The 12,961-nt window shown below is 45.8% G+C and overlaps 1 protein-coding gene across 8 annotated transcripts; it reads right to left on the bottom strand.

Annotated features, from left to right (window-relative positions):
- On the bottom strand, window positions 1-6,394 carry LOC148221848 (nucleolar pre-ribosomal-associated protein 1-like). Of its 8 annotated transcripts, XM_088175169.1 has the most exons (6): window positions 6,125-6,394; window positions 4,121-4,227; window positions 3,911-4,027; window positions 3,134-3,272; window positions 2,237-2,430; window positions 1-2,008 (listed from the first exon to the last, which is right to left on the bottom strand). In XM_088175169.1, the coding sequence occupies exons 2-5, from the start codon at window positions 4,124-4,126 to the stop codon at window positions 2,297-2,299; spliced, it is 396 nt and encodes a 131-aa protein (XP_088031295.1). In that variant the 5' UTR covers window positions 4,127-4,227; window positions 6,125-6,394; the 3' UTR covers window positions 1-2,008; window positions 2,237-2,296. The 8 variants fall into 8 exon arrangements, 4 of the variants coding, with proteins under 4 accessions (XP_088031295.1, XP_088031294.1, XP_088031293.1 ...); XR_015807391.1 differs by lacking the exon at window positions 4,121-4,227 and having other exon boundaries at window positions 6,125-6,392; XR_015807392.1 differs by having other exon boundaries at window positions 1-1,116; window positions 1,422-1,540; window positions 1,904-2,008; window positions 2,237-3,272; window positions 3,911-6,388.
- Window positions 6,395-12,961: the final 6,567 nt, after the last annotated feature.

Raw genomic sequence — 12,961 nt, 5'->3', positions numbered from 1 at the left:
TGCCCGACTCACCTGCTCCTCCAGCGCAGCCCGGCTCCCTCTCCCAGGGACCTTGGGGTGCCCCAAACCACGTCGGAGCCCCCCTCAGCCTTTTTTCCTCACCCCAAAGAAGGCACAGAACGACTCCAACTGCCCTGGACAGCAGCAGGGCACTTGACTGCAACCCCTCCCATGTGTCCATCCCACAGAAAGTGACTCTGCTGACACCAGAAAAGGGAGGGCAACCCCCACAAGGGTTGAAGTTCCTCCCCAGCCCTGCAGACACAGGGGACAAGGGGCAGAAAGGAGGAGGGGCAGCAGAGAGGACAAGGGAAGAAAATCAACATCAAGGTGCACGATGAAATGGAACCCCCACCAAAAAAAAAGAAGAAGAAAAATGAAAACGAAAAATAACCAAAAAACGAAAAGAAACCCCTGGCATGCTGGATGGGCAGCACAAGAGGGAGGGATTAAAAATGAACAGGGACAGTGAACGGGACACAAGGATCCCACGGGAAACAACGGCACAGGGAGCACCACAGAGGCACAGAGAAGGACGGAGAAAAGACAGAGAGTGCCAAACACACAGCAAGGACTGAGGGGTACCATGACAAAGAGGGAACCCAGGAGCCAGAGAGGAAGCGAGCACAGCCCGTGCGGGGCGGGCAAAGACGGGCAAGGAGCAGCACAGGCACGGAGACAGAGAGGCACGGCCAGCAGGACAGAGGCTCACCAGGAGAGGGGCACAGGAAGGGAGGAGCACCGGGCAGCGCTCCTTTAGGACAAGAATATTCACACACACAAGCAATTCCCTCATTTGCACCTCATTCTTATTTCACACCCCCCCCAATAAAAAATTCAGCTCATAGCACAGGCAGCTCTGGCTTTTCCCTGCACAGTATTTCTACCAAGGACCTGGGCACAGCACGCGGTCGCGAGTCACCTGAATCAATCCTGATTTAACATTTCAAAGCTTCTCCTTCTGGCACTGCACCTTCTCAGACCCGGGCTGCCATGTTCCACTCCCCTCATGGCCACATTCAAGAACAACTGTTGCCATTCTGCAGAGAATTCCCAATACGGCTCACGTATTATCAGTGGGCAGAAAACTCTTTGGGCTTCAGTTCCACCTCTCACCTGTTCCACGTGGAGGGAGGACAGGCATTTGTCACACATCACAGCAGCAAGGCTGGATCAGGGCTTTTTTTTTTTTTTTTTTTTTTTTTTTTTTGATTGAATAAAAGGGTAAGAAAAAACAAACCAGGTCTCATACAAATGTCTTGAAACACCACTAAAGCTTTTTAAACCCAAGGAAACCATCGTGATTCCTGACTTCAGTCTTCTATTCATACTGGTTTTGGCATCATGAAATCAATCAGAGTCTTTTAAGAAATACTAAATCATCATGACTAAACCCCGGGCTCCTGGTCATTTGCACTTACAGCCCCTTGTAGGAAGCTCTCCAGCCTTTTTTTCCCATCCTACGTTGGACAGAGGATGGCTGTGAACCGCACGCCTCCGCACAAACAGTCCTGCCGGTTCCTCAAAAAGTTTAAAATGCCTGTGATAAAAATGATAGAAAGTAATACTGCCTCTCAGACTGTTCAAGAAATGGGAAGTTGGACTTTCAATGTCCCACTGAGAGATGCCGAATAAAAGCTTCCCCATGAGCTCGCACAGAGTAGTAACATTTTTTGGACGAAACTAAACTAAGATTTTTTTTTGACCAAACAAGATAGGTCTGTATGAGAACAGCTCAGGAGGCTTTCAGGGCTCGCAGTGATGCTGGCAGAGCACAGAACGTTAAAGGTGAAGTCTTAACTCCCTGAATTAATGCCCTGTGGTAGCCAAAACTTTTTGCAAAGACACATAAGACTTGCTTCTCCTTGTTTCCGAGTTCCCAAGCCGTCCTGTAATTCGTCACCTGCACTAGTGCAGACCAATCTGCCGTGGGCAAGGAACAGATCCGGCTCCTGAGCTCCAAGCCACGTGTCCCCGATGGAAACCCAAGTCAGGAATACAAAAACACCTGTGGAAGAAAGACGAGAGAAAAATCAGAAGACACAGATATTCTTCTATTTCCACACAGAAATACCGAGCCAAGCTGTTTACCTCTGGGACTCTGTTTTAAAACAGCTCCCCAGCTCTGTTCCTAGATGGAAAACGTGGAGTGGCTTTGCCCGTGCAAAGCCAATGAGCCTCCTCACAAGAAGGAACAAACCAGTTTCCTGCTAAATCAGACACCTGGAAATCTCACCTGTCACATGCTGTCATGGACCAGCAAGAGGGATCAGCATCCAGGCCCACGTGGACTTGTTCATTCCTGGCTTCTAATGCAGCAGGGACAACAGCACTGAAGGGAAATGATCACGTCTTCATTTAAAGAGAACCCAACTTCTTCATCAAAGCCATCACTGTCCTCGATCAGGACATCCACCATATCCAGGACATCTAATAAGTGAAGAAAAACATCAAAGCAAGAATCCAGACTAACAGGAAAAACAACAGACGTAGAATGCAACACTCCAGGAATACAAGGCATCTTTTTAATTCTTTTTAATTAAAAAAAAAATTAAAAAAAAGGATGAAAGCCACATTTGTCACACAATACAACCTTAAGTGCAACCCCTAAATTACAGCTGAACCTTCACTCTGCCTTTCAATGCTGCTGTCCAGCACGGAGCAGCTGTGGCTGCTCCTGGATCCCTGGATGTGTCCAAAGCCAGGCTGGACACTGGGGCTTGGAGCAGCCCGGGCTACTGAAAGGTGTCCCTGTTCATGGCAGGGCTGGAACTGGATGAGATTTAAGGAGCCTTGCCAGCCAAACCACTCTGGGATTCCATGACTCTGTCAACAGTCCCAGGCAGAAGGGCTAGATTTCCATTTGAGTTCAAAAACGCCGCTGCAAGAGCATGAAGAGAGATTTCAAATACCGTTCAAGTGGCACAGCCACGGCAGAAATTACTTTCAGAGGTAAAGCGGCAACTTGGCAATTCCACTTCGACTTCTGATACCAAGAACACGTGGAGAGCTGAATCCTGGAGGGCCCTTACTTAACAGGATTGCCAGAGTTATCCATCCCCAGTTTGCTGATTAGGGCTAGAAAGTGTATCCCCAAGTCATGGAGTTGGGATGTTGACAGGTTACCACATACCATCAATGTGAGAGACGGGGATGCTGATGTTATCAGAGTCCTGTTTAAACAGAGCCACCTGGAGCGTGCTGGCTGCCTGAACCAGGTCTGCTGCCTTGTCAGTGTAGGGACAGGGGTTGGCCACCAGCTTCAGCAGGATCTGTCAGCAAAGGTGGGGAGAAAGGTAAGTGCACCTGCTGGCTGGCAAGTGCAGGGGAACCACACGGTACTGAGAACGACCACGTGCTGAAAGCTGGGCAGCTTTTATGAGGACAACTTCCATAGCACTTCTGCAGGATTCTGTCTACAGTTCCTGCTCTACAGGCCACACTGATGGAAAAACAAAAACCCACCACAACTTGGCACCTAGATTGCGACCACACACCGAGTACCTGGGCAGACCACAGTGGAGGCAAAGCACTGGGCATTCAACATCCTGAAGAGTAAACAGCAAGTGTCACCTTTCCTTGTCAAGGACCACCATCTACTGAGCTCTGATAATGTCGGCACCTAAAGAGGAGATCAAAGCTACCCACACCTACACCACTCTACCCTTACACCAACAATGCTGTAATAACAGCTGATCTTTTTGGATTTCATTTTCCTACAAATCATTTGGCTGCCCTCCCACTGAACACAAGAAGGATGCCACCTCCGTATAAAGAATCCCAAACAAGGCTTTTCTCAGAATTCATTCGCTGGTCTTTGACAGGTTTCTCAACAATAGCAACAAGACCTCCAGTTTCCACTAACACTATTCTTTGCATTTTTTCATCCAGCTGATTTGAACACCGTTACCTTTTCCAAAAACTGAATCACTGCTTCCTTTTGGTCTTCTTTTGTATTATCCAAGTGCTCCAGCCAAATTGAAAGCTCCTTCCACGTGTACTCAAACGCTCCACTGTCACGTAAAACCTGTCCAGGAAACAAAGGAGGAGGTGTGTAAATAAACCTCAAAACACCTAAAATACAAAACCCCGAGGGATGCAGATCTTTTTCTATAGTTACCTTCATGCTTCCTTCTTTTAGGAACGAAAAGAAGAGCAGGTTGATGAGGAGTCGTATCTGCCGCTCTCCTCACCCTCAGTTCAAGAGGCTCACTAGGGGGACTTCAGCTGCATAGTGGACAATAAAAATCCTACTTCTGTAATTTCTGGAAAGCAGGTTATACTGCTTTCAGAGGGCCGTACAGCTTTCTATCATCACAGGCAGTTAAAAAAAAAAGAAAAAAGCACCTTCAAAATAGCCTGTAGGGGAGTTTTAGAAAACTACCGATGAAACAGAGGAAAATCATTGCTAAATTAAACCTGAATCAGGCTACTTGTACTTAAAGCAATCAGGCAGAGGGATGAACAGTCACATAAATGAGCAGTGGGCTGTGACCACAGCAAGGTCCAGAGAGAAGTGCAAGTTGCTGGGGGTGGTGAGGAAGACCAACAAGTCCCACACCCTAGAGACAGGCTTTGACGTGCCTAGAAACTTTCCCCCGCTTTCCTGCTCTCCAAATTCAGGCCCTGACTGCGAGCACCCAAACTCGGTGACCCCGAGCTCCAGCTCTACAAGCAAGAAAGGAGGAGGGAGAAGAGGAAGGAATCCGAGTGACACCAGGGTTCAACTCCCTCCCCCTAAGGCCCAGCAAGAGAGGAAACCTTGCCCAGCTTGCCAACCCTGGCACCTACGTTGGACGACTGCAATTACACAGGATGAATCTGTGCCTTTGCTCCTCTCCACACATCAAATACAAGGAAGCCATCACAACTCATTTGTTCTACAGTTACTCCGTGTACAACACCAGCAGCTCTAAAAATAACTGCTGCTCACATCAATCTGACAGGGGAATTCATTTAAAGCAAGAAAACATGAAGGAAAAAGGATTCATTATAATATAAGCGACTATTTTTGGCAGGGTCTGGAAACAGAAATGCACCTGCAGCTCTCACAAAACCAGGCAGGAACAGAATGTGAAATCCAAAAACGAGCCTTCAGTTACATGGCACTGTGCAGAAAAGTAAGTCCTTACCATCTATTCTTAGCAGCCTTTCTGCTGACGGAACTGCCCCAACTTCCCTGTTCCTGCTTTCCCTTCAGAGAAAATGCAAAGGACTGAAGTGGAAAGTGGACACAGGAACAAGTCAAGCAGTCCATGTTCCCACCTGGCAAAAGAATCCAAAACCATCAGAAAAACGGCACATTTTGAGCAGCTTTCGGTTGAGACATTCATTGCTGGGAGACCAAGTGAACCTGCCTTTAATCCCTTGCAAGGATCAAGGGCAACTAAACCCGAATTCAGTCACTGTAACTGGATTTTTTCTTGGCAGGACAGTCTGCTTGCATTTATTCCTTATTCCTAGGGGTAAATCTCTACCCCTCCTTAGGTAACTAAAGGATGTCCTCTTTGAGTAAGGTGCTAAAAACAGCAGCCTCTGGTGTCTGGTGGACTTCGAACTGGCCAGCTTTTTCTCAAAAGTCAAATAACTAATTTAAATATGCGGAGGGGGATGCTAATTTTCAAGACAAAAAGTCCTCCTTGCATCAAAGCTGGGATCAGACAATAACAGAGAGGACTACTCTGCAGGGCCAGAGGAAACCGGAGAAGACTTATGAAAGGCTAGAGTGCTGAAGTACAGATTAAAGAAACGCTGATAAAAAGTAAAAATCCAAAGCAATATCTTCTTGATCAATGTCAAGACCTTTGCAGGCACCAACTGCACTGATTTATTACAGTATCAGAATTCATTCAGCCTCGGGGGGGTGCGTAAACACGACAGACATTTTCTTTGCTCTTTCATCAACTGCTGCAGTGAAGTCCGTTCACAGCATTGATTTCTGTCAAATATTTCGTTACTAGCCGGTTATCTGACAGCAAATTTCAACAAGAGTCACAGGAAAGGAGACTGGTGACCACACAATCCTGCAGCAAAGGTAACTGCTTCAAGAAAAAATCGTACAATCCTGAAATTTCAGGCCAGTGGGATAGAGTGAATATCCTGATATTTCAATTCCAAAGCTTACCTTAATGGTCTCGGGCTCCGGGGCTTGGAGGGGGGGTCGGTTCGGAAGGGCCGCCTCCGGAGGAGGGGATCCCGGGGGGAGTCAGGGGCCCGGGGAGGGGGGCGAGGCGGAGGGAGAGGAAAAAGAGGAAGATGAGGAGGAGGAAGAAGGGGGAGAGGGTTTGAGAGGAGGGGAAGCCCAAATCCGTGCTGTGTGCGGAGCTCCGACAGCACGCTGCAGCCCGCAGCTCACTGTGAGCACGGGGCAGAGAAGGCGATTTCTGGGCATTCAATCACCCTGAGGCGGGCCCGGCACCGCCCCTGCAGCACCGTCCCCAGCACAGCTCGGTACCGCTCCGGGATCACCCGGCCCCGCCCCCGGTGCCGCCTGGGACCACTGGGGACCGCCCCTAAAGCACCGCCCCGGCCCCGCCCGGTCCCGTCCCCGGGACCTCCGTGCCCCGCCTCGCCAAGCCCCGGCTCCGCCCCGAGCCTGCCCGGGCTGCGCCGGGACCATCGCTGGCGGCCCCGCCCCTCTTCCCCGGGCCGAAGCGGGCTGAAGGAGATGTCCGCACGATTGGAAACGCCGCCGAAAATCGCACCCGTGGGATCGGTGTCGGCGTCGTGCGCAGGCATCCCACTAGAGCGAGCGGGCTCCTTGCTGTGCCACCCTCCTTTTGCAGCCAGAGTTAGAAGGTCGGGGAGCGACACCCGAGCCGCCATCTTGGGAGAGGCACGCGCGCAGTACCGCGCTCTGCCCACAGGGTGGCGCTTGGGAGACAGGCAAGGGATGGAATCAAGGAGTGTCCCAATCCTTGAGGAAATCCCCCGGAATGAACGCCCCAAAAAACCCCGACCAGAACTGACAAACCTCCTGCCTCTGTATGAGTGCAAAGGGTGTGCAAGGAGTGTGCAAATAGTGTGCATTAGCAATCGATCGGCAGGCATTGGCAATCGACCGCCGATCTAATCGATCGGCAGGCATTGGCAATCGATCGCCGATCTAATCGATCGGCAGGCATCGGCAATCGATCGCCGATCTAATCGATCGGCAGGCATTGGCAATCGATCGCCGATGTAATCGATCGGCAGGCATGGGCAATCGATCGCCGATCTAATCGATCGGCAGGCACGATCAATCGACCGCCGATATAATCGATCGGCAGGCGCGATCAATCGATCGCCGATCTAATCGATCGGCAGGCGCGATCAATCGATCGCCGATATAATCGATCGGCAGGCACGATCAATCGATCGCCGATCTAATCGATCGGCAGGCATTGGCAATCGATCGCCGATCTAATCGATCGGCAGGCACGATCAATCGACCGCCGATCTAATCGATCGGCAGGCACGATCAATCGATCGCCGATCTAATCGATCGGCAGGCATTGGCAATCGATCGCCGATCTAATCGATCGGCAGGCACGATCAATCGACCGCCGATCTAATCGATCGGCAGGCGCGATCAATCGATCGCCGATCTAATCGATCGGCAGGCACGATCAATCGACCGCCGATCTAATCGATCGGCAGGCACGATCAATCGATCGCCGATCTAATCGATCGGCAGGCATTGGCAATCGATCGCCGATCTAATCGATCGGCAGGCACGATCAATCGACCGCCGATCTAATCGATCGGCAGGCGCGATCAATCGATCGCCGATCTAATCGATCGGCAGGCGCGATCAATCGATCGCCGATCTAATCGATCAGCAGGCATTAGCAATCGAACGCCGATCTAATCGATCGGCAGGCGCGATCAATCGATCGCCGATATAATCGATCGGCAGGCATTAGCAGTCGATCGCCGATATAATCGATCGGTAGTCGCGATCAATCGATCGCCGATATAATCGATCGGTAGTCGCGATCAATCGATCGCCGATCTAATCGATCGGCAGGCATTGGCAATCGATCGCCGATCTAATCGATCGGCAGGCACGATCAATCGACCGCCGATCTAATCGATCGGCAGGCGCGATCAATCGATCGCCGATCTAATCGATCGGCAGGCACGATCAATCGACCGCCGATCTAATCGATCGGCAGGCACGATCAATCGATCGCCGATCTAATCGATCGGCAGGCATTGGCAATCGATCGCCGATCTAATCGATCGGCAGGCACGATCAATCGACCGCCGATCTAATCGATCGGCAGGCGCGATCAATCGATCGCCGATCTAATCGATCGGCAGGCGCGATCAATCGATCGCCGATCTAATCGATCAGCAGGCATTAGCAATCGAACGCCGATCTAATCGATCGGCAGGCGCGATCAATCGATCGCCGATATAATCGATCGGCAGGCATTAGCAGTCGATCGCCGATATAATCGATCGGTAGTCGCGATCAATCGATCGCCGATATAATCGATCGGTAGTCGCGATCAATCGATCGCCGATCTAATCCATAGGCATGCATTCGTTATCAATCACCGATCTGATTTTTCCCGCCATTTTTCATTGATTTTTTTCCCCATTTCTCACTGATATTTACGGCCCATTTTTCATGCATTTTTCCCCCATTTCTCACTGATTTTTTTCCCCGCAATTTTCGTGGATTTTTTCCCAATTTTTCCCCATTTCTCACTAATTTTTTTTCCCCAATTTCTCAATGATTTTTTTTCCCCAATTTATCAAAGATTTTTTCCACATTTCTCACCGATTTTTTCCCCATTTCTGACTGATTTTTTCGACCCATTTCTGACTGATTTTTCCCCATTTCTCTCTGATTTTTTTCCCCATTTCTCACTGATTTTTTCCCCCCATTTCGCACTGAATATTCCCCCATTTTTCATCGACTATTCCCCCATTTACCACTGATTTTTCCCCCATTTCTCGCTGATTTTGTCCTCAATTTTCGCCGATTTCTCATTGATTTTTTTCCGTTTCTCACTGATTATTTCCCTCATTTTTCATGGATTTTTTCCCCATTTTTCCCCGTTTCTCACTGATGATTTCCCCCATTTTCCCCCATTTCTCACTGATTTTTTCCCCCATTTATCACTGCTTTTTCCCCATTTTTCCCCATTTCTCACTGATTTTTTTCCGCCATTTTTCATGGATGTTTCCCCCAATTTTCATGGATATTTCCTGATTTTCCCCCCCATTTATCACTGATATTTGCCCCCATTTCTCTCTGAATTTTTCCCCCCATTTTTCATGCATTTTCCCGCCCATTAATCACTGATTTTTTCCCCATTTCTCACCGACTTTTCCCCCCATTTCTCACTGATTTTACCCCATTTCTCAATGATTTTTTTAATGTTTGTATTTCTATTTCTATTTATGTTTATATTTATATTTATTGTTATTGTTTTGCATGTTTATGTTTATGTTTATGTTTATGTTTATGTTTATGTTTATGTTTATGTTTATGTTTATGTTTATATCTATGCAGGTTTACGTTTGTGCATGTTTATGTCTATGTTTATATTTATGCATATTTATTTTTATGCCGGCGAACGCGGGCAGGCGTTTTATGTAGACGCCTATCCGCCGGGGTCCTAGAGAGGCCGCCATCTTGAGCGTGTCGGGACTCTCAAAATGACGGCTCGGGCGGCACCCCGGCTGACCTGCCCAAAATGGCGGCAGAAAGGGCGGGAAAAAATCAGGACCCCGGTGTGTAGGCATAAGATGCCTGATTACGTCGCCGACGCCGATCCGCTCGCCGCCAATTTTCCCGGACGTGTCAGAGCGTGCCGACAACGGCCGCGCGGTCCGCGGTGCCGCGGGCGTGAGGGCGCCGGCGGGCGCGGGCAGGCGTTTCATGTAGACGCCTATCCGCCGGGGTCCTAGAGAGGCCGCCATCTTGAGCGCTGCCGCAGGGCTGGGTCCCGGCCCGCGGGCCCTTCCGCCATCCTGAGAGGGGCACGGTGCAGTACCCGCCTGTGTCCACACGGCGGCAGCACTGCCGCCCAACTCAGCCCGGCACTGCCGCCCTGTCAGGGACAGACAGAGAAGGGAGAGAGTTCCAAGCACCAGAGTCCCCACCCGTCATAAAATCCTCTCAATGAACGCCCCAAAAAAACCCCGACCCAAACTAAAAATGCCCTGCCTCTGACCAAATGAAAAAAAAAACCCTTTTATATATAAAAATCATCTATTTTTTAATATTTAATTTATAGTCATAATCTATACCTATTTCATATATTCAATTTAATTGCTATTCTATTTATCATATATACAATATTATTTTATTATTCATTATATACATAGATTTATATTACTAATGTTATTTCTATTTTATCTATATCCATCTATATTTGTAGGTTCATAGTTTTTAATATTATTTCTTTAAAAGCTCTGCCTCTAACCAAATAGAAACAAAAAACTCGATTATTTTAAATTATATTTGAATATATTTTTCTATTTAGTTTTCATATTTATATCTGTAGATTTATATGTCTATATTGTGTATTCTATATTTATATACTATTTAATGTATTTTTTACTTGTATATTAATATACTATATGCTATTTACAGTCTATTATAACATACTATTTAATATAACATATTAAAATCGATAAATTATTTATATTACATACTACATACATGTATTTTATATTTATATATATTTATATATGTTTATAATTACATATATTTATATATGCATATATAGTTATCATAATTTTATGTCAGTATCTATTTTTGCATATTTGTATATTTTTGCCTATATTATTTTCAAAAAACCCTCCTCTAACCAAATAAAGACCAATAAACCATTCCTTTTAAAGTCTAAATATTTATATATTTCTATTTTCATAACAAAATATAATGTAATGTGCTTTCTCAGCTGGACTTGAAAGTTATAAGCTAAGATAAAGCTGCTTCTGAATAGATATACAGCAGACCTGTGATAGGAGGACTTTTTACTACCTTACTAATTAGTATTTCACTGTAACAGGAAAGAAAGTGTTTTGTCAATACTGCATTTACCTCCAGATGGAAATTGAGCCTTTTTTCCTCATAGAATCTAAAGATGGCAAAATATTAGAGTAGTATTTAATGAAGTACTTGCGATTATGTAAGTTACAAACTGTATACGTGCTCATGTGTGTACACACGTGTATGTAGTTTTATATGTTGTGACTCGTAATAGTGGGAGAGGGCTTAAAACTAAACGAACCAGTCAGAATTAGGATTTCAAAAACGGTTCCCTAGAATCTGTCAGTTATTCTGCATTTTCTTGAAATTCAAAGATTAAGCTGGCACTTCATTTTTCTCATATATAAATTTCATCTCCACTGTGAAAATATGTCAGCGGTTAAAACAATGTCATTCTGATTACGAGGTCATAACAAAATTACATAAATTTACTGTAGGATAGCGGACGTGGATAGGAGTTAAGAAAATGAACTCCAGCTCTGTTACTGTGGGAAGAAATCACAAGTTTTCTACTAGCTATAGTTGTAATTCTGAAGTTCTTGGGTTGTGTATTTACTAATGTGTATGTCAATTGGGTGTAAATTGCTGGCCTAGTTGCTGGAAGTTGCATTGTGGGAACACTAGGTATCCTTTTCTTTCCGTACATTCCACATAAAAGATGTTGTGTTTTAATCCAAAAGTGCAAGTAAACTGTTTTCTGGTAAGTGGCTCTTTCGTTCCTAGTACTTGGAGTCTTTTACTGGAAAAGAAAAAGTAATTTATAATTATAAATTCACATTAAGTTCACACAAATGATCTTGTTTCTTGATTGTTTTCCTTAAAAATTCTGCTAGCATTTTATGAAAGTGTGTAGTTTTTGGAGTACAGATGTTTAAAGGTTCTTGTTGTCCTTTCAAATTTCTAAGTGTTTGATACTTAACTTTTCTTGCTTCGTGTTTTTCACAGTAGCGTCTCATTCATGCCTCGTTAGAGTTCTTACTGGGTCATTCAAAATCTTTAATCAAGTTAACAATAGCTAGACTGATCCCTTCTCTGTGGGGAGTCATGATGCCTGGAACAAAAAGAAATGGTAGTAAGCTTTGATTGCTGATTGTATGGCTATTTTTGGAAATAGAACCTCTATGTTTAAACTCTCTTATAGCTTATATCTAGTGATGCTGATGGAGCCATTCAAAGAGCTGGACGGTTCCGTGTGGAAAATGGCTCCTCCGGTCAGGTAAGTGCCCAAAAATATTCATAGGAAGCTGAAAAAAATATTTGGCTTCAGTTATTTTTCACCTGCGAAAGCTGCATTTGCAATCAATTTCTAAGGAAGAGGATTTTGACAATTCTGGCAACATTTCTGCTCACTCGAGTGTGTTAGGAGAAAAATACCTCTGAATGACACTTCACAATCTCTAATTTATCTCTCTCTATATATATGCTGTCCTGTTGGTACTATGGTGTTCAAGCTGACTTCTGTGCTTCAGATATTGCTTCTTGGTGTGATGAGGTTTAGCTTCATTTTTTTGACCCTTAGCTGTCTTTTGGCAGCTGTGCTTATCTTTAAATAAGAGAGAAAGAAGTTGAGTGGAGCATCAGAGAGTCATTCCCACCATCTTTCTTGCTGCTAAACTCACAGTGCATCCCTGGAACTACTCCAAATGACACTTACCTTCATTTTTTTAATCTTCCTTTCCAAAACTTGTTTCATCTGTAAATACCATCTTAATATTGAAAGAAAGAAGATTTCATATTCTGGAAATACTTGTAAGATATTGGTAAAGTGTGTATTGAATTAATAGTAACAGCAAACTGTTACTGATCATCTGTTTGCATCGGCACTGGCTGCAGAGTTGAAAGTAGTCTAACTATTCTGCATTGATTCTTTGGGGCAGTCATGTTTGGTCCTCTGTCTTTAGCTCAGTTTCATGCAGTTCAAAAGCCAATTAGCTTGTGTCACGAAAAGATTCGTGTAGTGGGTAA

This window comes from Sturnus vulgaris, chromosome 17 (genome assembly GCF_052056855.1).
Source record: "Sturnus vulgaris isolate bStuVul1 chromosome 17, bStuVul1.hap1, whole genome shotgun sequence".
NCBI lineage: Eukaryota > Metazoa > Chordata > Aves > Passeriformes > Sturnidae > Sturnus > Sturnus vulgaris.
Note: the sequence above shows the minus strand (reverse complement) of the source record. Positions and strands in the feature narration are given on the sequence as shown.